The sequence below is a fragment of the Microcaecilia unicolor genome, chromosome 8, assembly GCF_901765095.1.
Source record: "Microcaecilia unicolor chromosome 8, aMicUni1.1, whole genome shotgun sequence".
Lineage (NCBI taxonomy): Eukaryota > Metazoa > Chordata > Amphibia > Gymnophiona > Siphonopidae > Microcaecilia > Microcaecilia unicolor.
The window spans coordinates 240,765,066-240,790,652 of record NC_044038.1 but is presented as its reverse complement, the minus strand read 5'-3'; the positions used below and the strand labels follow the sequence as shown (position 1 = coordinate 240,790,652).

Below are 25,587 nucleotides of genomic sequence, written 5' to 3'. Positions count from 1 at the left end.
TTATTTTTAAAGGGCTGGTGCGGGGGAGGGGCTGCCAGGAAGAAGAGCAGCGGGAGTGGCGGCACCCCCCTTTCTGATGACACTCGGGGCGGACCGCCCCCACCGCCCCGCCCTTGCTGGTCGGCAGCGCTTTCACTGACGCTGCTGCGACCCAGGTAAAAGATTTAAAGGCCTTTGCGGCGCGGGGCGAGGGTAAGCACCGCGGCGGCACCCTCCAGAGGTGGGCGCCCCCCTGCGGCGCTTACCTCGCTTACCGCATCGGCACGGCCCTGAGAGTTGGATTCAGTAAATGGTGCTCAAAAAAAAATCGATGCCCGGCGCTGCATACCTTTACCAAGCATTACAGGGTGGATTTTGCAGCAAGCTCAGAAGCCAGTTTGGGGGCTGCAGCCCACAGGGCGGGGGTGCCAGGGTGCTACCCACTCTAGGGATTGCTTTTAAACATCGCACAGGTTCTGGAATAATGGGAAGCTACATACTGGAAGGAGAAATTTAGGTTTTACCTGATCATTTTCTTTCCATTAGTCCTTCCCACTATTTCAGGGGCCCACCCGAGGTTTCTGAGATCTCTAGTCAGTGCGAAGTAATGGATCAAATAATGGCTGTTACCTTGTATGGTGCTTCATGCATATCTTTTCTCTACAAGTTGTCCAGAGATGAGAGAGGTCCACACATGTTTACTGGTCTGGTTAGTGTTAGGTTAGCGAGTTGTTTAAGGTGGTTGTGTTTATTCTGAGTTTCTCCTTACCGCTTGTCTATGCAAATACTGAGGAGCTAGATTGGATGCCAAGAGAGATGTATCCAGGGTTGCCAGGTGGAAAATTTTTACCCCACCCCTGACACCCCCACCCCCGCCATCATCAACCCCGCCCCCGCCGTCACCGGCCCCGCCTCTTCCATCACCGGCCCCGCCTCCCCTTCATCGGCCCCGCCCAGAACGTCATCGGCCCCACCCAGAACATCACTAACCCCGCCCAAAACATCACTAGCCCCGCCCCACAGCCCGAAAAACCGCAAAAAAACCCGCCGAAAGACCCCAAAACAAGCCCAAAAAACCGCAACCCGCCGCGGGCAAAAATTACCCGTGGCGGGTCGCGGAAAACTGCCCACCCAGGGGCGTATCTGCGTGGGGCCACAGGGGCCTGGGCCCCCGCAGATTTCGCCCTGGCCCCCCTCCCCGCCGTCAACCCTCCCCCGCTGCTTACTTTTGCTGGCGTGGGGCCCCAACCCCCGCCAGCCGAGGTCCGACTCGCAGTCTCCATATTTCGTCTTCCTCCGTGGCCATGCTGCAAGGAAGTAACGCTGCAGTGCTGATTCGTTGAATCCAGTTCGGAGTCTGACGTCGCAGCACGTTGTACGCGCATACAGCGTTACTTCCTTGCAGCATGGCCACGGAGGAAGACGAAATATGGAGACTGCGGGTCGGACCTCGGCTGGCGGGGGTTGGGGCCCCCCGCCAGCAAAAGTAAGCAGCGGGGGAGGGTTGACGGCGGGGAGGGGGGTGGAGAGAGGCGGCGGCGGGGGGGGGGGAGGGAGGCAAAAATGTGCCCCCCTCTCTGGCTCTGGCCCCCCCTACCGGCGGATTCCAGATACGCCCCTGCGCCCACCTGGCAACACTGGTTCATGTATCTCACCTCAGTTTTCAGTCCTTTATCGCCACCTGCTGGTTGATGGATGCAACTATCCCACAGGTTCTGGAACAGTAGGAAGGACTAATGGAAAGAAAATTCAGGTAAGACCTAATTTCTCCTCCCACTAGAACAAAAAGGGAAAAGTCCTAAACATATATGAGCAAAAGATGCTGTGGCTCCAAGACGGGGGTCCAGCTGCAAGTTAGGAACTGCTAAGCCCTGTTTTCTTTCTCCTGCGCAATCACTGCCTTGTGTAACAATTGTGCTATTCCAAGGCATTGCAAGCTAATTATAGGTTTCTGTGTCTAGGTGGTCTTTTTTTTTTTGTGTAATGTTTGCAGGCTTATTTTCGAAAGAGAAAGACGCCCATATTTCGACCCAAATTGGGAGATGGGCGCCTTTCTCCCGTGGGCGCCCAAATCGGTATAATCGAAAGCCGATTTTGGGCGCCTCCAACTGCAGTCTGTCGTGGGAACGAACAAAGTTGACGGGGGGGGGGGGGTGTCGGAGGTGTGGTGAAGGCGGGACTGGGGCGTGTTTATCGGCCGAGGAGAGATGGGCGCGCTCTGCCTATAATGGAAAAAAGAAGGGTGGCAGAAGTGAGAATTTGGGCTGCTTTTTTTGGACCCTTTTTTTTTTTCCACGAACAAGTCCACAAAAAGTGCCCCAACTGCCCAGATGACCACCGGAGGGAATCGGGGATGACCTCCCCTGACTCCCCCCGGTGGTCACTAACCCCCTCCCACAAAAAAAAGAACTTTAAAACCATTTTTTTCCAGCCTCAAATGTCATACGCAGGTCCCTGGAGCAGTTGTTAGTGGGTGCAGTGGACTTCAGGCAGGTGAACCCAGGCCCATCCCCCCCTCTACCTGTTACACTTGTGCTGGTAAATAGGAGCCCTCCAACCCCCCCCCCCCCCCAAAAAAATAAAATAAAAAAAAACCCCACTGTACCCACATCTTGGTGCCCCCTTCACCCAAAAGTGCTATGGTAATGGTGTAGAGTTGTGGGGAGTGGGTTTTGGGGGAGGATTTGGGGGGCTCAGCACCCAAGGTAAGGGAGCTATGGACTTGGGAGGTATTTTAATTTTTTTTTTAATTGTTACAAGTGCCCCATAGGGTGCCCGGTTGGTGTCCTGGCATGTGAGGGAGACCAGTGCACTACGAATCCTGGCCCCTCCCACGACCAAATGCCTTGGATGTGTTTGTTTTTGAGCTGGGCTCCCTCGGTTTCCATTATCGTTGAAAACCGATACCGCCCAGCTCTAATCCGCCCAAATCCAATGCATTTGCCCGGTACGAACCGTATTATCGAAACAAAAGATGGACGCCCATATTTTTCGAAAATACGGTCTGTCCCCCCCCTTTGCGTACCCTTCCTCGGAGATAGTCGCCCATGGAGATGGGCGTTCGCGTTCGATTATGCCGCTCATGGTGTCCCTCATCTGTTTGCTGAGAATGGGATGAAAACACAAGTATTTTGGGTTGCTGTGTTAGCCCACATTAATATATGGAAATGAGGAGCAATAATGAACAGGCCGCTCTCCACCTGCATGGCGTATACACTTTCAAATATATGAATGTACAATAGGTGATGTCGCCTTGTTGAACAAACTCAATCTATCTGTGACTAGTTGGGGAGTTATCCTTTCTTCTGCAGATAAGTGAGGAGACAGAAAGTTGCACTGGTTTTAAATAGTACAGAACAGCCGGGCTTGAGGCTGCGTGCATTAGAAGCTCCACGTTACCTTTCAATTACAGAATTACCTACAAACCTCCAGCGATAGAAGTATACACAGCATAAAAACAAGTCTTAAAATGCAGTTCATCAAGGAAGAAAAAAATGCCTCAGACTCCCTGCCAATGATTATTAAATATAGACAAGGAGAATATTCATGTCACAGGCTCAAAAAAAACCTTCCAGATACCAAATTCAATTTTAATAAATATAAAAGTACATATTAAGCTTTAAAAAAGTGAACAAAATAGTATATATTTTCTACAAACAGGATGTAGTTCAAAAACTTCCAATATCATGATGTTATAATGCCGTTGTATCGCTCCATGGTGCTACCGCACCTTGAGTATTGTGTTCGGGGATGGGACGACTTCCCTATGAAGAAAGACTAAGGAGGCTAGGGCTATTCAGCTTGGAGAAGAGACGGCTGAGGGGAGACATGATAGGGGTATATAAAATAATGAGTGGAGTGGAACAGGTGGATGTGAAGCGTCTGTTCACGCTTTCCAAAAATACTAGGACTAGGGGGCATGCGATGAAACTACAGTGTAGTAAATTTAAAACAAATCGGAGAAAACTTTTTCTTCACCCAATGTGTAATTAAACTCTGGAATTTGTTGCCGGAGAAAGTGGTGAAGGCGGTTAGCTTAGCAGAGTTTAAAAAGGGGTTGGACAGTTTCCTAAAGGAAAAGTCCATAAACCGCTACTAAACGGACTTGGAAAAATCCAAAATTCCAGGAATAACATGTATAGAATGTTTGTACGTTTGGGAAGCTTGCCAGGTGCCCTTGGCCTGGATTGGCCGCTGTCGTGGACAGGATGCTGGGCTTGATGGACCCTTGGTCTTTTCCCAGTATGGCATTACTTATGTACTTATAATTCTTTGTTTAATACTCTGTTTTGTGCATTCTTGCCTTACAATTTCAGATCAGTAAAGTGGAGGGGGGGGGGGGGGGGAGGGGGAAACTAAACTTTATAGTTACAAAGGGCCTATGCTGATAATCAGCAAGAAATCCAATACTTTCAATTTACTTAAAATATTATTAACTTAAGGATAGTTAATTTAAAAGGTCTCTTATACAACTTGTTGAACTTTTTCTGCACTTCTGGTCAGTTACTTTTCTTCACTTGCTGACACATCCCTTGGGCATTTTGTAGGTCTGTGGATAGCCTCTGCTGGCAAGATGGCATGGTCTCGATAGGAAAGCAGGTGCCAGAGAACAGCTATATCCTGCATGAGAGGCTGACAGTGTACATTGTGGGTGGTAAATGGAAGGTGCCCTCAAAGTGTTATTAGGAGGACAGAGAGCACTATCAATGGAAGAGAAGGGTATCCCCCCCGCCATTTTAATATTTACTGCACCACGGGTGGCCTGGTGAAGCATTAACCGGTGCTTCCTTGTTGGTGGTTTTGTACTTCAGTTTGGTAAAAAAATTTCCACTGTTGGGGTTCTTTGATTTTACTAATTTTTCTCCTTCCCTTCTTCCCCCTCTCCTTCCCATCATATACCGAATGTGTGTGCCCCTCTCTGTGCTGCTTTCCCTTCCAAATCCTCTGCATGGCTTGAAACTATTGTTTTGTCGGGCTCCTCATATCATGTGGCTGTTGCTTTTTATCTCTCATTAGATAGTTACGCCTCAACCTCAAGTGAAGGACAGAGAGTAGATGAGCGGGGCCCCTCTTGTAGGTCTCGCCTTGCTCGGGGGTCCCCTACTTCTACTGGTTCTTCACCCTGCTCCTTCCATGACTGTGGTGGTAGATCTATGTCCCCTTTGCCCGACCCCTGCTTGATGGACGAGAGTTGGTTTGTTACCCCTCCCCCCTGTTTTACTGCAGAAGGCCCGGGTCCAGTGACGGTGGAGAGCAGCCCACTGGAGGATCTGCTGATTGAGCACCCCAGCATGTCCGTCTATGTCACCAGCAGCATCTTGATGGAGGGGGAAAGCCCTACTGAGCAGAGCACAGATGGGTAAGAAGTTACTAGATTATTGGTCTTTTATATGTACTGTACTCAGTTCTTGGGTGGCCAGGGGCTTATTTGTCCTTCTTCTGGATTTTAATGATTACTACTACTACTACTACTATTTAACATTTCTAAAGCGCTACCAGGGTTGCGCAGCGCTGTACAATTAACAAAGAAGGACAGTCCCTGCTCAAAGGAGCTTATATATTGATTTATGGCTAATGGTTGATGGAGGTTCATGAATTGGGTCATTGTATTATCATCTGGCTCCTGGTTTTCATTTCATTAGATTGGATTGGGGGGGGGGGGGTTCTGTTTACGTTGACATTTTGCACAATTAATGTATCTTTTCATACACTGCTTTGGGTGGTCTCTTTGACTGGTAGAATGGTATATCAATATTTTAAAAAGGCTTTTTATACCGATCTGATTTTGTTCTTGTATGTATATCCACATTTTTTTAATCCCCTCTTTTCCCTAAAGGTTTGAATGCACTACTGTTCAGTTCAGAGTGCCGGCAATCCCACGAGCTTAGTGGTGATGCAAGGTGCCAGTTCAAATGTAAACTGGTGGGTTCCAAGGTTAACGCTCGCCAACTGGTTACTCTATTTCTGCTATAATTTTATTAGGGATGAGTACTTTATTTTCTTTAAACATGAATTTTTTTTGTACACAAAATTTTTTTTAATGTGCATAATGAAACGAATGAACAGGCTTAACAAATCTGAAACGAAAAAATTATGAGGCTGCATGACCCTTTCGTTTATAGTTGTTTGGGCAGCTCAACCAGTGGCGTTAGCAGTGAGCAGTAGGCTTGTGACTTTCACTAATTGTTATGAAGAAACAGTGACGTGTAACATTTATTTGTAATGCAGTTTAAAAATTACAACACAGTGCAGTACATTACGTAACAGCGTTGGTGATGCAAATATGTATTCTTGTCCTGATTACTGAAATGCCATTGCACAATGAGGCTTTGGTGGGCCCCAGATTTAGGCATAGGTCACTGCTTCTAACACACAATGTTCATAGCAGGGGCGTATCTGGAATCCGGCGGTAGGGGGGGCCAGAGCCAGAGAGGGGGGGCACATTTTTGCCTCTCTCCACCCCCTCCCCGCCGTCAACCCTCCCCCGCTGCTTACGCGCGTACAACGTGCTGCGACGTCAGACTCCGAACTGGATTCAGCGAATTAGTACTGCAGCGTTACTTCCTTGCAGCATGGCCATGGAGGAAGATGAAATATGAAGACTGCGGGCGGACCTCGGCTGGCGGGGCCCCCCGCCAGCAAAAGTAAGCAGCGGGGGAGGGTTGACGGCGGGGAGGGGGGCCAGGGCGAAATCTGCGGGGGCCCAGGCCCCTGTGGCCCCACGCAGATACGCCCCTGGTTCATAGTAACATAGTAGATGACGTGAAAAAATACTTCCTGACATTTTTCTTGAGTCTGCCCCCCTTCAATCTCATTTCATGTCCTCTAGTTCTACCGCCTTCCCATCTCCGGAAAAGGTTCGTTTGCGGATTAATACCTTTCAAATATTTGAACATCTGTATCATATCACCCCTGTTCCTCCTTTCCTCCAGGGTATACATGTTCAGGTCCACAAGTCTCTCCTCATACGTCTTGTAACACAAATCCCATACCATTCTCGTACCTTTTCTTTGCACCGCTTCAATTCTTTTTACATCCTTATCAAGATACGGCCTCCAAAACTGAACACAATACTCCAGGTGGGGCCTCACCAACGACTTATACAGGGGCATTAAAACCTCTTTTCTTCTGCTAGTCACACCTCTCTCTATACAGCCTAGCAACCTTCTACCTACGGCCACCGCCTTGTCACACTGTTTCGTCGCCTTCAGATCCTCAGATACTATCACCCCAAGATCCCTCTCCCCGTCCGTACATATCAGACTCTCACCGCCTAACACATACGTCTCTTGTGGATTTCTACTCCCTTAGTGCATCACTTTGCATTTCTTCGCATTGAATTTTAATTGCCAAACCTTAGACCATAATTAGCAACGCCATCATGTCTTCATCCATAACTTCCTCCACAGCAATAGAGCAGTGGGTAGTCCAACAGTAGCAACTCCAGCCAGAAGATTTGGTGGTACTACTACTACTACTACTATTTAGCATTTCTATAGTGCTACAAGGCGTACGCAGCGCTGCACAAACATAGAAGAAAGACAGTCCCTGCTCAAAGAGCTTACAATCTAATAGACAAAAAATAAAGCAAGCAAATCAAATCAATTAATGTGTACAGGAAGGAGGAGAGGGAGGGTAGGTGGAGGCGAGTGGTTACAAGTGGTTACGAGTCAAAAGCAATGTTAAAGAGGTGGGCTTTCGGTCTAGATTTAAAGGTGGCCAAGGATGGTACTGACAGGTTTTGTGGTGGCCCCATGTCCCTGCTCCATAAAGGCTTCCAGTTACCATGGAGACCTTGGTGATAGGCACATTACCACAAAGCCCATTAGCATCTGAGTGCTCATATGCTCTATGCTGAATTTTCTGCTTCAAGTTGCTGGCCTTTCCATCGGGAGCTTCCGTCATTTTGCTTGGACTGGAATGGCCTTGTTTACAGCACCGTTGCATTCAACATACACACCTTTGTGAACAGCTTTTTCCCTCAGCTCAGGCTTTGCCCAAAAATTGGCTGATTTCAGGATCTGGTATTTTGTGAATACACTCAACCCTCCATCACCCCAGTATCTGTCTATAGTATATAAACCACTTTGACTGTAACCATAGAAAGGCACTGTATCAAGTCCCTTTCCCTTATACAAGCTATTATTAGAACACTGAGAGCATCTTGCTAGCGACTTCATCAGAAAACAACATCACTGTGTATAATGATGCACAGTAGTACATAAGTGTTGCCACACTGGGACAGACCGAAGGTCCATCAAGCCCAGCATCCAGTTTCCAACAGTGGCCAATCCAGGTCACAAGTACCTGAAAACAGTACAATACATTTTATGCTGCTTATTCTAGAATAAGTAGTGGATTTTCCCCAAGTCTATTTAATAATGGTCTATGGACTTTTCCTTTAGGAAGCTATCCAAACCTTTTTAACCCCCCCCCCCCCCCCCCCCCCCCAAGCAAACCGCTTTTACTACATTCTCTGGTAACGAATTCCTGAGTTTAATTACACGTTGAGTGAACAAACATTTTCTCCGATTTGTTTTATATTTACTACATTGCAGCTTCATCGCATGCCCCCTAGTCCTAGTATTTTTGGAAAGCGTGAACAGACGCGTCACATCTACCCTTTCCACTCCTCATTATTTTATAGACCTCTATCATATCTCCCCTCAGCCGCCTTTTCTCCAAGCTGAAGAGCCCCAGCCTCTTCAGCCTTTCCTCATAGGGAAGTCGTCCCATCTCCTTTATCATTTTTGTCGCCCTTCTCTGTACCTTTTCTAATTCCACTGTATCTTTTTTGAGATGTGGTGCCCAGAATTGAACACATTATTCAAGGTGCAGTCACACCATGGAGCAATACAAAGGCATTATAACGTCCTCATTTTTGTTTTCCATTCCTTTCCTAATAATACCTAACATTCTATTTACTTTCTTAGTGACCGCCGCACACTTAGCACAGGGTTTCAACGTATCATCAATAATGACACTTAGATCCTTTTCCTAGTCGGTGACTCCTAATGTGGAACCTTGCATTACATAACTATAATTTGGGTTCCTCTTTCCCACATGCCACTTTGCACTTGCTCACATTAAAAGTCATCTGCCATTTAGATACCCAGTCCCGCAGAATCTCATAAGGTCCTCCTGTAATTTTTCACAATCCTCTTTCGATTTAACAACTTTGAATAACTTTGTGTCATCAGCAAACAGTTGCAGTGTTGTCATTTATTATCATTTTAGAAAATCAAAGGAAGACATTTCCTTATACCAGTGGTTTCCAAAGCTGGTCCTGGAGGCACCCCAGGCAGTCAGGTTATCAGCATACCCACAACTAACATACACGAGATAAGATTTGCATGCAGTGGAGGCAGTGCATGCAAATCTCTCTCATGAATATTCATTGTGGTTATTCTGAATACCTGACTGCCTGGGGTTGCCTTTGGGAACCACTGCCTTATACACACAAAATAAATGATAGATACTATGAGCATTGTGTATGCAATATGGCAGCAGCCCTGCTTTCTTCATAGACGCAATCCACTCCGTTCCTGTAGCAGCTAATGTTTAAACAGATATCTCATTTATTCTGTAGCATAATCACCAGACCTGGCGTTCATACTTTAGCAGTCCACAACAAGCGATGCACAACACCTCCACCACCAAAATCAAAACCCATCTATATAATGCATTTTTTTGAGGGGGTAAGCAAACATGTGGACAATGGGGAGCCGGTTGATATTGTATATCTGGATTTTCAGAAGGCGTTTGACAAAGTGCCGCACGAAAGACTCCTGAAGAAATTGCAGAGTCATGGAATCGGAGGTAGGGTATTATTATGGATTAAGAACTGGTTGAAAGATAGGAAGCAGAGAGTAGGATTGCGTGGCCAGTATTCTCAGTGGAGGAGGGTAGTTAGTGGGGTCCCGCAGGGGTCTGTGCTGGGTCCGTTGCTTTTTAATGTATTTATAAATGACCTAGAGATGGGAATAACTAGTGAGGTAATTAAATTCGCCGATGACACAAAATTATTCAGGGTCGTCAAGTCGCAGGAGGAATGTGAACGATTACAGGAGGACCTTGCGAGACTGGGAGAATGGGCGTGCAAGTGGCAGATGAAGTTCAATGTTGACAAGTGCAAAGTGATGCATGTGGGTAAGAGGAACCCGAATTATAGCTACGTCTTGCAAGGTTCCGCGTTAGGAGTTACGGATCAAGAAAGGGATCTGGGTGTCGTCGTCGATGATACGCTGAAACCTTCTGCTCAGTGTGCTGCTGCGGCTAGGAAAGCGAATAGAATGTTGGGTGTTATTAGGAAGGGTATGGAGTCCAGGTGTGCGGATGTTATAATGCCGTTGTATCGCTCCATGGTGCGACCGCACCTGGAGTATTGTGTTCAGTACTGGTCTCCGTATCTCAAAAAGATATAGTAGAATTGGAAAAGGTACAGCGAAGGGCGACGAAAATGATAGTGGGGATGGGACGACTTTCCTACGAAGAGAGGCTGAGAAGGCTAGGGCTTTTCAGCTTGGAGAAGAGACGGCTGAGGGGAGATATGATAGAAGTGTATAAAATAATGAGTGGAATGGATCGGGTGGATGTGAAGCGACTGTTCACGCTATCCAAAAATACTAGGACTAGAGGGCATGAGTTGAAGCTACAGTGTGGTAAATTTAAAACGAATCGGAGAAAATTTTTCTTCACCCAACGTGTAATTATATTTCCAAGTTACTCGCTTTAACGTCGTCCTTTAATCTCCAACTATGCTCCACCTCCCCCACTCATCAAAATGGTCACTGTCTTGATCTCATCTTCTCCTCCAACTGTTCACCCTCTAGTTTCCTTGCCTCCGATCTTCCCCTCTCTGATCACCATCTTATAACTTTCACACTTAAATCTCCTCCCTCCCAGTCCCGTCCTATCCTATCTAATTTATCTAGGAATCTTCACGACATTGACCCTTCATCTCTATCCTCCCATGTTTCAAACCTCCTCTCTACTGTGGCACCATCCACGTCTGTCAACGAGGCTGTTTCTTCTTACAACAATACTCTATCCTCTGCCTTAGACACTCTTGCACCTTTGATGACCCGCCCTGTAAGGCGTACAAAACCCCAACCTTGGCTGACTTCTAATATCCGCTACCTACGTTCCTGTACCCGCTCCGCCGAACGCCTCTGGCGGAAATCTCGGGCCCTTACTGATTTCTTACACTTTAAGTTCATGCTGACCTCCTTCCAATCTGCTCTTTTACGTGCCAAACAGGATTATTATATCCAACTGACCAACTCTCTTGGCTCTAATCCTCGACTTCTCTTCACCACATTGAACTCTCTCCTCAAGGTGCCCCCTCCCCCAACTCCCCCTTCATTATCTCCTCAGACCCTTGCTGAATTCTTTCACAACAAGGTTCAAAAGATAAACCTTGCTTTCTCTACCTCACCAGCTCTCCCTCCACTAGTCCGTTCCCCTCTCTCTCCTTCCCCTCATTCCCTTTCCTCCTTTCCTGAAGTTACTATTGAGGAAACTACACTTCTCCTTTCTTCCTCAAAATGTACCACCTGTTCCTCTGATCCCATTCCCACCCACCTTCTTAATGCCATCTCTCCTACTCTTATTCCTTTTATCTGTCACATTCTCAACCTCTCACTTTCCACTGCGACTGTCCCTGCTTCCTTTAAACATGCTGTGGTCACACCTCTCCTTAAGAAGCCTTCACTTGACCCTACTTGTCCCTCTAATTACCGACCCATCTCCCTCCTTCCTTTTCTCTCCAAATTACTTGAGCGTGCTGTTCACCGCCGCTGCCTTGATTTTCTCTCCTCACATGCTATTCTTGACCCATTACAATCTGGTTTTCGCCCTCTCCACTCAACTGAAACTGCGCTTACTAAAGTCTCCAATGACCTATTACTGGCTAAATCCAGAGGTCAATATTCCATCCTCATTCTTCTTGATCTTTCCGCTGCTTTTGACACTGTCGATCACAGCATACTTCTCGATACCCTGTCCTCACTTGGATTCCAGGGCTCTGTCCTTTCCTGGTTCTCTTCCTACCTCTCCCTCCGCACCTTTAGTGTTCACTCTGGTGGATCCTCTTCTACTTGTATCCCTCTGCCTGTCGGTGTACCTCAGGGTTCTGTTCTTGGTCCCCTCCTCTTTTCTATCTACACTTCTTCCCTTGGTTCATTAATCTCATCCCATGGCTTTTCCTACCACCTCTATGCTGATGACTCCCAAATCTACCTTTCTACCCCTGATATCTCACCTTGCATCCAAACCAAAGTTTCAGCGTGCTTGTCTGACATTGCTGCCTGGATGTCTCAACGCCACCTGAAATTAATATGACCAAAACCGAGCTTCTCATTTTCCCCCCCCAACCCACCTCCCCGCTCCCCCCGTTTTCTATTTCTGTTGATGGCTCTCTCCTTCTCCCTGTCTCCTCAACTCGAAACCTTGGGGTCATCTTTGACTCTTCTCTCTCCTTCTCTGCTCATATCCAGCAGACCGCCAAGACCTGTCGTTTCTTTCTTTACAACATCCGTAAAATCCGCCCCTTTCTTTCCGAGCACTCTACCAAAACCCTCATCCACACCCTTGTCACCTCTTGTTTAGACTACTGCAATCTGCTTCTTGCTGGCCTCCCACTTAGTCACCTCTCCCCTCTCCAGTCGGTTCAAAACTCTGCTGCCCGTCTCATCTTCCGCCAGGGTCGCTTTACTCATACTACCCCTCTCCTCAAGACCCTTCACTGGCTCCCTATCCGTTTTCGCATCCTGTTCAAACTTCTTCTACTAACCTATAAATGTATTCACTCTGCTGCTCCCCAGTATCTCTCCACACTCGTCCTTCCCTACACCCCTTCCCGTGCACTCCGCTCCATGGATAAATCCTTCTTATCTGTTCCCTTCTCCACTACTGCCAACTCCAGACTTCGCGCCTTCTATCTCGCTGCACCCTACGCCTGGAATAAACTTCCTGAGCCCCTACGTCTTGCCCCATCCTTGGCCACCTTTAAATCTAGACTGAAAACCCACCTCTTTAACATTGCTTTTGACTCGTAACCACTTGTAACCACTCGCCTCCACCTACCCTCCTCTCTTCCTTCCCGTTCACATTAATTGATTTGATTTGCTTACTTTATTTATTTTTTGTCTATTAGATTGTAAGCTCTTTGAGCAGGGACTGTCTTTCTTCTATGTTTGTACAGCGCTGCGTATGCCTTGTAGCGCTATAGAAATGCTAAATAGTCACTTCACTGGCTTCCGATCAGATACCGCATTCAATTCAAGCTTCTCCTTCTTACCTACAAATGCACTCAGTCTGCTGCCCCTCACTACCTCTCTACCCTCATCTCCCCTTACGTTCCCGCCCGTAACCTCCGTTCACAGGATAAATCCCTCCTCTCAGTACCCTTCTCCACCACCGCCAACTCCAGGCTCCGCTCATTCTGCCTCGCCTCACCCTTTGCTTGGAACAACCTTCCTGAACCCTTACGCCAAGCCCCCTCCCTGCCCATCTTCAAGTCTTTGCTTAAAGCCCACCTCTTCAATGCTGCGTTCGGCACCTAACCCTTACCGTTCAGTGAATCCAGACTGCCCCAATTTGACTGCCCCGATCGGACCGACCGTTCACTTGTCTATTAGATTGTAAGCTCTTTGAGCAGGGACTGTCTCTCTTTGTTAAATTGTACAGCGCTGCGTAACCCTAGTAGCGCTCTAGAAATGTTAAGTAGTAGTAGTAGTAGTAGTAGACTCTGGAATTCGTTGCCGGAGAACGTGGTACGGGCGGTTAGCTTGACGGAGTTTAAAAAGGGGTTAGATAGATTCCTAAAGGACAAGTCCATAGACCGCTATTAAATGGACTTGGAAAAATTCCGCATTTTTAGGTATAACTTGTCTGGAATGTTTTTACGTTTGGGGAGCGTGCCAGGTGCCCTTGACCTGGATTGGCCACTGTCGGTGACAGGATGCTGGGCTAGATGGACCTTTGGTCTTTCCCAGTATGGCACTACTTATGTACTTATAAATAATTCTCACCCAGTAATTCTTAGCACCACTCACTGTCACTGTCACCCGCCCCCCCCCCCAGCCACGCCTCTTCCGCACATAATTCGCAAGGCCAACGTTCTAAGTGTAGCTGCACTTCTGGAACGTGAGGCGGCATAGATCGGAATGTGTCCCCACAAGTGTCCGCCCCGCCCTCGCGTCCGAACGTCGTGACGTCCCCCATGATGTCCGAACACCATCACCGCCCCGCCGTCAACACGTCGAGGGCAGCTGAACATACACACTACAAACGCCGCCGCGAATGCCGCTATGCAACCCCCTACAAACAACATTGGCGCCCGCCCCGCCCTTGCATTTACACATCAAGGGCGCGAGAGGACTTCCACAGCCTTCATCTGCGCCTCAGAGGACCGCGACAGCGAACAAAATGCAGCGGCGGTAGGTAAAGAAGGTGGACTCCTTCCTCCACCACTTCAGACACAACAGACGACATGCTAAGCACGACTGACATCACTCCCCTTCACTCGCGCGCAGGCAGGCAGGCAGGCAGGCAAGGAAGCAGGGAGGGAAAGGGGGGAGAGGAGTGACACCCTGCCACACCCACACCCACACACACACTCTCTCTCTCTCTCTCTCTCTCACACTCTCTCTCATATTCTCTCTCTCTCTCTCTCTCTCTCACTCACACACTCTCTCTCTCTCACTCACACACTCTCTCTCTCACTCACACACTCACACACACACACTTGCCCACAATCACTCTCTCTCAGTCACAAACACACACTTCCACCTGGGAGGGAGAGAGGGAGGGGGGCCACCCTGGCACAAAATCCTCTTCAAGACATTCATTGCACAAAACAAATACCTTGCTAGCGCCCGTTTCATTGCTCTCAGAAACGGGCCTTTTTTTTACTAGTAAGGTAATAAAGTCCTTTTAGTCCATTACATGTTCTAATCAGAGTTAGGTAATAAGCTGTGAAGAGGTGGTTGGGCCTTTTCCAGGAGTCAGTTGATAGATGTGAACAAATGCATTTAATTTACTCCCACAGAAATCCATGAATCAATTCTGTCCATCTGTGTAACCAGGAATATCCTTTGTGAGTAGCAAGTTTCAGATAAACTGAGATTTTGGATACAGCTACTAAAAGCACCAGAATTTAGATTTGAAAGTTTCTGGTTCTTGGTCCAAGCTCTGCTCGTTAAATCAGTGGTTCCCAGTCTCTTGTTTTCTATGGCCAAAAAAAAAAAAGTATGAAAAAATTATAAAATCCCTTCACAAAATCCAGTCTCTCCAAACCTTAACATACAGATCTTTCTTTGTGTTTCCCACAGTTTTATACTAAGGATGTTGGAAGACGGGTCACACAGTACAGGCAGACTGCTATTCCTTTTACTGGTAGACATGTCGTGGGCTAGGCCTAGAAGCCCAGGAGCGAAATTTCCTTATTTGCATTGTCCTAAACAGCATGTTGACCATGACGATTCTAATTGTCAAAACTATTTTAAAATAATGTTTTGGATTTTTTTTCCATTTTTAGTTAAAATGTACAGTATTAGAAGTTTATAATAATGATAATAACTTTGAGGGTTGGGCATTTCCAGGTGGAATAAGGGCCCTCTTAAAATTCATTCTGCTAGACATTAACGACAGGAACTGCCTTCCCTGTCAGTAATATGGTAGTCTGTAATTATTCTAATAGTGCTTCATCTTGTAACTCACTTGGGAGCTATTATTGTCTTTGTTTTGGGGCTCAACCCCTAAGAGCCCCTGTTACTAAGAATACAGAGCTCTTTCACAAGACCAGGCCTCCTAGAATCTCAGTCTCCTATACCAGAAAGACACTTATTTTTCTCTTTTTGTCATCCCTCAGGGCTGTAACTCAGACTATAGTGGAACGCCGGGCTCCTCATCATCCTACCTCCATCACTGCCAAAGCTACCATCTTGGAGAAAGTTAACCATGTCTGCCGGATCCAGCGAGCAAAGGAGCTGGTAGAAAGGCGGAAACTTAGCCGCAAATCCATTCAGCGGCAGAACTATACCAGAGAACGCCGCCCACGGTGGGCCAAACAGAATGGCCCGTTTGTCTATCAACCATGCAATCGCCAGTACAATTACTAACCTGTTTTCAGGGAGTTTACAACAGGGGCATTAGTCTACTCTTCACTCTGAGCTCCAGCCTCTACCCTTTCTGGTGTGGTTTTCAGATTTACAGGGGTTTTATAGTTTCTCTTCCTCAATAAACAAGTCCCCATTGCAACAGGCCTTTTTTTTTTTTTTTTAACAAAAATTCTTCCTTTCTTGTAACATTTGCCTTCTATAAGAATGGCCATGACAGGCAGCAGAGATCTTTGTAATGCTTACCCCAGGCGTCAACCCCTTTCACACCAGAGCAAAGACAGAGCTGCCAGCATTGTACTAAAACTTTTTATTTTATTTTTTTTGAATGGTTGGTGGGGGCACTAAGATTGCATTCATTGTTTGTTTAGGGGAGGAGGGGAAAGTATATTTTTATTTTTGGAAAATTTTATTTATTCTGCAGGGGTGTGTTCTGGGTTTTGTTGTTTTAAGAACATATTTATATGATCGGTGGGGGTTCTCGTCCGAAACTGTCCTGTAGTCACTATGAGTACATTGAGTGTCGGAGCTGGTTTACAAGGCAGAGGTAGGGTCTTTTTTTCTTTTTAATGCACAGAACCTGCAGTAGGTGGGGGAAAGGGAAATGGGACTTGATAAACCGCCTTTCTGAGGTTTTTGCAACTACGTTCAAAGCGGTTTACATATATTCAGGTACTTATTTTAGGGGCAATGGAGGGTTAAGTGACGTCCCCAGAGTCACAAGGAGCTGCAGTAGGAATTGAACTCAGTTCCCCAGGATCAAAGTCCGCTGCACTTACCACTAGCCTACTCCTCCACTCATTCCACCAATAAGAGCCAACCTCATCAGTGATGTCACAATGGCTTGATTGCCCAATACTTAGCTCACTTCTCATATTGTGATGTCATAAGGGAACTGGGACGTGATATACTGCCTTTCTGAGGTTTTTGCAACTACATTCAAAGCGGTTTACATATAGTCAGGTACTTATTTTGTACCAGGGGCAGTGGAGGGTTAAGTGACTTGCCCAGAGTCACAAGGAGCTGCAGTGATAGCAGGAAACCAGTCTACATAAATCAAATACCAGCTACCCATTACACAAACCTTTCTGAAGACTTAATGGTGAGTGCTCCATGCTTTGATTTTCCTATAGCAGCTCCCCCCATCGCCTTTTTCTTCAGCAGCACTTCAAGCAGAAGTGTGGTGGTTTTTTGTAGAACGGCTTGGATCACAGCACTGTGCCCCCAGAACTATGGATTTCTAACATTTTTGGGTTTTTTGGTTAAGTGAAGGATTTAGATCTTTGGTGGGAGGTATAAAGTCGGTGCTTTTTATCCTATTGTCCATGACCTCTACTGATCTACCATCAGACTGAAAGATTCTGTTGTAGGTGGTTTCAATCTCTTTGACCTGGTACAGGTCACTATTTATTTCTAGTCGCCTCGGAACTTCTTCTCTGTGCTCACAGAGAACTGAAATGGAGTATCTGCACTTTGTTTCCAGCACTTAATATAGGAAGGTTTAGGTAATTAGAATAAAAATAGATCTTAGCAATGGTTACTGAAAATAATGCATTTTGAATGCAAAGAATGGAAGGAAGGTTGCGTCTTGTGCCTATGACGATGTCTCCTGCGAGGTTGCTCTAGCTCAAACGCACCTACATGGAGGGGGCTCTCGGCTTTGAGTTTATGCTGCAGTTTTTACTGGGGTCCTGCAGTTAATGCCCTTCCTGTATTATACCCTGCCGAGTTCTAATCTGGGTTCTTAGGCTTTCATGATAACTCCTTCAGGCTCTCCTTTGCTTCAAGTCATGGCGCCCGTGACACGCCCATGTCTTCTTTTAGACAGCTCAGACTTGGTTATGGTAATAAAGAAACCAAATTTATTTACTTATTTGTATCCCACATTTTCCCACCTATTTGCAGGCTCAATGACAGTTGGAGTATCATTATGTGCTAGCATTGTCATTTTTTGGTAACATCTTGTAAGCATTGTCATTAGATCTGCGATGTAGACGCACAATTTGAGCCATTACAGTTTATTAACTTAACTGTCCTGTCAAAGAGGAATTGCCAGTTTCTGTTCAGTGGCTGCATGTAGGACCTGAGCGAGATCCAGCATTAAGCAATTCTGCAGACCTCTGACTAAAAATATAAGTAGGGTATAGATAGAGAAAGAAGTAAGCCAGTTTTCAAAGCTGTTGATATGGGAAAGAAGAATCTTGCCCTTGTTTAAGCAACGGTCTGTAAAAATCGACAACTTTTGACAAAGTAAAAAAAAAAAATGTGTGTAATGTATCTATTTTAGCCACATTGTGAGGTGTTCCTTGGGGTATGCTTAGGTTTGAAAAAGAGGGGTGGAGGATTTGAATTTAGCGCATGCCTTTTGTTTCAATAGTTACTCAAGGTAAATTACATTTAGGTACTCCCTATATTTCACTGTTGCCGGAAGGCTTAGTCTGTTTCTACATGAAGCAATAGAGGGTTAAGTGACTTGCCTAACATCATAAGAAGCAATAAAAAAAATTCTAACTTTGACGTGATGTATGCCCCTGAGGCAGTTTTCACAGTGAGCATATGCAGGGCTGTTGTATTTCTTTGTACAGATTGAGAACTCCCATATTTTCCAGATACTGCACATATAATCAATCTTGATTAACTTTTATAGAATAATTAAAATGTAAACAATTAGCACACAAACTACATTCCTCTGTTCCCATACCTATTACTAATCATTTCTAAAGCGCTACTAGACATACGCAGCGCTGTACACTTGAACATGAAGAGACAGTCCCTGCTCGACAGAGCTTACAATCTAATTAGGACAGACAAACAACTGATAAGGGAATATTAACCATGCGTAATACAGCATGAGCTGATTGACTGAATGCACCCAGCAGCAATAAGTTTCTAAGTCAGATGGTACAACCTGGAGTTACCAGATGGTTACTGGTTATCAAAGCCAGGCTGAAGTGGTCCTGCTTTTGCTTGTTATACCGTAGGTGCTTAAACCCTCCCCTCCCCCTACACACAACCACACTTGAGCAAACTCCCATCACTGTGCCCAGGGCAGGGTAATTTTCCTGTTGAGGTGAGCTAGTCACTCTGAAAGGCTCCTATGCCGTGTACTGCTTCTGAGGACTTTGTTTCAATTCTCTAAGGACAGCAGAAGGGGTGTAGGGGTGATTAGCCTAAAACAGTTGTGGTCCTCGGCCAATTCTCATCTGCTTTGGCCTGAATCTTGGTGCTAGTCGTGCGTTTCCTTGTGTATGAGCAGGGAACAAGGACTTCCTGAGTTCTAGTATCCAAATCATAAAAGGCACTGGGTTAGAGAGCCAGCTTAAAAGAAAGGAAGGACAGTTCATCCATATAGTTTGTATATTTGACAATTTGCTTTAGGCCAGGGTTCTCACTGAGGAATGAATAAAGAGAAAACAGTGTTTTTAAAAAAAAAAGAAGGTGGTAAAGTACGTTGAGGATGAGGCCGATGGAAAGTGCAACAGGAAAAAAAATGGAAGCGTGAGAAGAGAACTGAAGGAAGAAAGAAAGAGAAAACAAGGAAGGAAGATGAAGGATGGATATTAAAGGTCCTCAGGAGATGCAAACAGTTAGTGTTTTTATTAGGTGCAAAGCGACACTATGAAAGTGTCACCCTCTGGCTTTCTCAGTCTGTGTTTGCTGAAATATGTCTGTCATTGTTCTCGGGTTCCTGTTGGCAGTTCTTGACATCCTCAGAGAATCTGTTGGTAATTGTCAGATAGCAGCTCCACTTTCCCAAACAGCTCCTAACCTAATCACCCTGCTTGCGGTCTGGAAGACACACGCATGGCTGTGGTTCTCCCAGCACATGTTGGAGGAAGAGGGTGATGGCAGGGAGCCTTCGTTAGTACCTACTGTGTTAGCAAACATCTTTGGCTGATTTCTTAATTGTTAATATCATAGTTTTAAGTGCAAGCTTGTAATTAAGCAACCTGGTGAAAGAAAACATTCCATGCTCTGTCAAAAGAAAAGGTAATAGGCTTCTCGGTGTTTGATAAGAAACCGTGCTCACAGTATATCTATCTCAGCATGCAACATTGTACATGGCCTGACCGTCAAAATTGGAATCGGTGCTTACACCCACAATGATACATGATGCTCATTTATGATAAAACACTTAGGAACTGTTGACATTCGTGTGTGCTTTAGGATAGCTTTGAATTCGAGGAAAGGGGTCACACGTGAGCTGCAGTGGAAGTGGTCCCAACTGCTTGACCCTATACTAGAATTAGAGCTAAGATCAGGATGTCTGGGGGGGGGGGGGGGGGGGGGGGGGGGGAGAAGACGATCAAGGAATATGGCTAAATGTCCCCTGGTGCCTTAGTGTTAACACTTTTTAAGGCAGTACTGTACAATCAGCTGCTACTCACTGCTTGGCTTGTAAGATGGAGGTTTTCTTTAGATTTTTTTTTTTTTTTAAATTTTTGTTACATTTGTACCCTGCACTTTCCCACTCATGCCAGGCTCAATGCGGCTTATATGGGACAATGGAGGGTTAAGTGACTTGCCCAGAGTCACAAGGAGCTGCCCGTGCCTGAAGTGGGAATCAAACTCAGTTCCTCTGGACCAAAGTCCACCACCCTAACCACTAGGCCACTCCTCCACGCTCTGTTCCTATATTTAAAAAAAAAACAAAAAACCCCTAAACCAGCAATTTCATCTGATAGATTTGAAGGTACTCATAATATTTACTTTTGCTGGCTAATTAAAAGTCTAATTTTACTAAGGTTGACTCTCATTCTGTTAGTGAATGAGGCCCATGGTCTATCAGATGTGACTTTTTTTTGGGTTTTGCGTAGCCATTGCTCATCTACTCTGGTCCAGTACGGCATCTCTCCTTTCCAGTCTGTACTGGTGTGGCTTGGGCTGATCAGCCTTTAGTGATGGGGAAGCAATCTGCTGTGTGTTTCATGCTGCTGGTTCTAACACATCTTGTCATGTTGAGGGGAGGATCCAGGAAGTTTGAACTCCAGGTCCTCACTTAGTACATGACACTACGGTCATCTTGGAAAAAACATGTTTTGCTTGTCACCAGAAGCGGTTCCTATTGTTGCAGCTTGTGGGCTATTTACATGCTGTGTATCTCTGGTTTTCACACTGGATGCCTTTTGTAAAATGGTTCCAGAAGTGGATGGTTCACCAGGCTGTGAAGTGTGAGAATGCAATTATACTTCCTGGGGGTCTAGGAATCGGTACCAGGTTAACGTGATGTCTTGTAATCTAATGTCATTAAAGCAAAACAAGCATGTGATGTCATTTGGCCATTCTGCTGTTTATATCTCTCATCCTAGTGCGCCCTTGGATGTATTTTATACAGACTTTCTAGCGCATAAACACAGCTTTAAAGCCAGCACTTACACATCCTCGGTCTCCTTCTGTGGTGTGGAACGCTGCTGCTGTTCTTGCATCAACTGTGCCATTTTGGAAATTAAAATAACAACAAGTAAGCCCTCCTGTGATGCATCAAAAGATTTGTGCAGTCACACCATCTTATTCGTCATTCTTGAGAAATTCTTTAAGCTACCTTCACAGCTGTCAGAAATGACCTCATATGTGGGCTAAAATCTGATTGGTCCAAGCAGCCACTTGCGACACTTCTGCCATCATATGTTAGTGTGTATGTGATGTAATTTGACGCCTTTATCAAATGGTTGCCCCAGTGGAAACCAGGTTAAATGAGAACATGAAGGTAAGGCACGTTTTTTGTTTGCTTTTTCTTAAGCTGCTATGGATGTTTTTTGAAATACTGCACAGTGTACAGGAAATAAAATGTTAGCACAAGTGCATTGGCATCACAAATTCACCTGACCTCTTTGTACAGGTTTGCAACAGCCTTACGTTCTTTGTGTGGGGGTGTTTGGTTGTGGCATCCCCTATATTTGATTTTCTTCTATAGTCCCATGGTTCTCCTACTTTACATAGATCTTAGGGATTTGGCATTGAACAGCACAGTAACATCTATCTGAAACCACAGGGTGGCCGAGATCTTCTTAAAACAAGCACTTACTGATCAATAACTTATTTTCAAAAGGCTTGAAGTTTGTTGTACTAGCTGAATTTAATAAAACACTTGGCTACTGTTGCTTTATAATTAAAGAGAAGCTACATTTTCTGTCTTTGCACTTTCTGTACATCTATTTTCATATCTGTTATAGATCACGATGAAGGCATTCGCTGTTAAGATTCTTTCCTTTCCATTTCAGTAGGAGGGGGGTCTGACAGTCTGCTACATGACGTGGAAAGCAAATATTTGCATTAACAAAAAGTAATAATTTCTCATTTCTGTCTTTGGGAATTTTTTTTTTTTTTAAAGCTTTAAGATGATTGATACATTATTGATGCCACTAGTAGATAGGAAAAAGGGGGGTCTTGCTGTTTTTTTCTGGTTCATGCATCTCAGTCTAGTATGGTCTCCAGGTTGTCATGATCATGAGGGAGAAACCATTTAGTCAGAACTCTTCATTTCCATACATGCAAGATTATCTTAATCTCTTATGCACAAGCATCTAGGGGGCAGTTCGATAGAAAGGTACCTGCGTTTAGGGATCCTGCTGAGATCCTATTCTATTCTGGCATCTTGTGTCCAGACTCCGTTCTAGAATACCAGTGTAACCTGCTATCGGGTCATTGTATATTTACATGCGTAACTGTGGGCAAGCATGTGTGTAAATTGCACTTGTGAGAGCCTGCCATGCTGCACTCACAGGAATGCCCCTCTTCCTTTAAGTTTCTTTATGGAATACTAGTGTAATACACGTCTACATTTTAGGTGCAACATTACAAGCCGTAGAGCTGGTATAAATACTCATACCTAACTTATATACAATTTTTTTTTTGGCATTCTATAATTTATGTTTGTAACCGTGCTTTGCCCAGCTTTGATGTATGTACGTACCATCATATTTAGGTGCCACATTGCTGAATAACATGTAAACACAAGTGGCTTTTATGTAGCAATATATCAAACTTAACTATTCTGGACATTTACACACATTTTTTTTCTGCTCTTCATATAGAATTGCCTCAGAATAAGCAAACAGTTCTGTGGACAAACTGAACCATTCCTCTTTTCATCCCCAATTGTATCGATGGCCTTATAGCTCTGTAAGAGGAGCAGGGCTGCAAGTCCATGGATCTACTATAGGGAGCCACGCTGACTTTACTGTGGACCTTATGACATAGAGCTCTCTGGTCACGTGTAAAAGACAGGCGAGGCCCAATGGAGTGGCCCCTGGCATCATTAGCAGGAAGCGCAGAAGAAAACTGCAAGCCAGCCTGAATGCATTTTCTTAATGTGGTGTTTACAAAACCCCTGCAAACACCTAAATGATCACTGAAAAGCTTCTGTATACTGATAACCGACACCGTCCTGTTTTAATGCTGTCCTTTCCGCAGAATTTACCACTCACAGTTCCCCTTTCATTATAAGGAAATATAACCAAGAGGTGCTCAAACAAACGAAAAACACTTTTGTAAATATTTTAGAGTTGGACGTCAGTTTGCATATAGTATTTTTAACTTGTGAATAACTGTGTGGTGTGATCGTGACTGGAAGGTTTTTGACAAATGCTTACATGAAGTCTGGATGTGCGAATGCCATGCTGATTGCATTTAATGGATTAAAGGGTATTTTTTTTTTTTTAAATAATTGTTCTAGGAGAAAGCTACAGCATGGACTCAGGGACTATATACAGAGCGCTATTATCGCGTTAGGATCCTATTGGTGCATAGTTCAGAATCTCTGGGTTCTGGAAGTACTGTGTGAGAGACTGTTGATGCAAAGTTGCATGATGTAAATGACTTTGCTAAAATCTACTTTTCTGCATGATTTGAAGAATTTGCTGTAGTAATAGCTGCTTTGCCATTGCAGAGAGAGGGAGGGACAGTTTGCTTTGCTATAACATTGGTCTGAACTTAGGATATAGGAAGCGATACAATACATGATCTGCATCGTTTTGTGATCAGTTTTACTGATTCTTTAGTGTAAGCAAAGCGAGTGTTTTTTTTTTTTTCATTATGTCCAGTGAACATTTTTAATGCAGTGTACTTAAGGTCCAATTTTCCTCTCCAGACAGAAAAGACTAAATGAATGGGTTGCTTCATTCTCAGGTCCTCTTTTGTGTGGATTGGGCCCAGGCAAGGATTTGGCCAGGGGTTGTCAATGAGAAAATGTCTGTACATTGCAGAGGATGAGAGAATTCGTCTAGTCTTCCATCCGCTGGCCATACAGCATCAGTAATGAAACTTTGTGTGTACTAAAGACGAAACAAAATTAAGCATTTTGAAAATAGTGCAAGCTAAAATTGAAATGAAAGAGAATATTTGAACAGGAAAAACTGCTACAGCCCCCACCGGTAATCAGTGTGGTGTGTATAGCCCCAGTACTAAATGTTAATACATACAGCACCCCTACATTCCAGGACAGCTTTTAAGGTATTCAAAGATCAAGGCCTGCCAGAACTGTGATGTACAGCTGATGATCCCTGAACCAGGCTAAGGGCTTAAAAGACTTGGTTTGACTAGAACCCAAATGGTTTTTTTTTTGTCACCGATGGGGGTGTTTATCTCAGCCGCATCCAAATATTGTGCAAATTGTCCATTAAAAAGGGCTGAAACAGGACCATCCTAAACTTATAACTCAGTCCTTATGTTTGATCAGAGCCAAAGAAGGAATGCTGTAACTGAACATTTCCAGATACTTGGCCGTGGCTCTAGTTCAGGAATGTTGTAGAACTGAAGGTTCCGAGTAAGCTTAAGTGAATCCGATTCTGTATTGTTTTATGGGAAGGTGGACTGAATTTAAGCTCAGTGCACTACTTAATTAGTAGTAAAAGAGTAACTCTCTAACGGGCTGCCACAATTTAGGCACCCCATTCTATAAGAACAGATATATGCAAATTGGTATTAATCCCCCTGATATTCAAAAGCATTTAATAGGCCAGGATTGGCACCTGGACAGTTAAATGCTCCATAAGTTTAAGTTTCAAGTTTATTTTTTGTTTAGTATACCGCCCTATGGAAGACCTGATTTTCAGCCCCCCCCCCCCCCCCCCCCCCCCCATTTAGCGGCTATATTTGGCCACGTGAATACCTTTGGCAGTTAGAAGATAACCAGCTAAGTCTGAATAGCAACCGAGCCAGTTATCTTCAAACCAGCCAAAATTAAACCGGATCTTGAAACGGCCTGGCACTGAATATCTTGGCTTTAGCGGTGGGCTCAAGATCGGCCCCTACATGTAGGCGCACTGAGTTTAGACTAGGTCTAAGACTAGTGGAAGGCTGCCCAAATGCAGCACTTACGCCTGTCACAGTATTCTATGTAAAATATTAGACCTGTCCATGCCCCCCCCCCCTCCCTTTTGAAGGCCCTGTTGCATTTACACACTAAGCGATTTGTGTGCTTAAATCAGGGGTTCTCAACCCAGTCCTCGGGACACACACCCTTCCAGTGACTTTTTAAGGATACCCA

The 25,587-nt window shown here is 45.1% G+C and overlaps 1 protein-coding gene and 1 long non-coding RNA gene across 6 annotated transcripts in view; one reads left to right on the top strand and one right to left on the bottom strand.

The window, feature by feature from the left end:
• The window catches only part of TP53INP2 (tumor protein p53 inducible nuclear protein 2), a 60,372-nt gene extending 44,119 nt beyond the window's left edge, over positions 1-16,253 (top strand). For 3 of the 5 annotated variants that reach the window (XM_030212729.1, XM_030212728.1, XM_030212727.1), the window contains 2 exons: positions 4,996-5,338; positions 15,854-16,253. In XM_030212729.1, the coding sequence (XP_030068589.1) occupies positions 4,996-5,338; positions 15,854-16,103 (593 nt within the window). In that variant the 3' untranslated portion in view covers positions 16,104-16,253. The remainder of the gene's footprint in view (positions 1-4,995; positions 5,339-15,853) is intronic. The other 2 variants (XM_030212731.1, XM_030212730.1) reach the window with 2 other exon arrangements.
• A 2,215-nt stretch (positions 16,254-18,468) lies between these two features.
• LOC115476377 lies at positions 18,469-20,368 on the bottom strand. Its single transcript, XR_003943171.1, has 2 exons — positions 18,935-20,368; positions 18,469-18,801 (listed from the first exon to the last, which is right to left on the bottom strand). It is a non-coding gene; the product is annotated as an uncharacterized LOC115476377 (long non-coding RNA).
• Between the last annotated feature and the right edge of the window lie 5,219 nt (positions 20,369-25,587).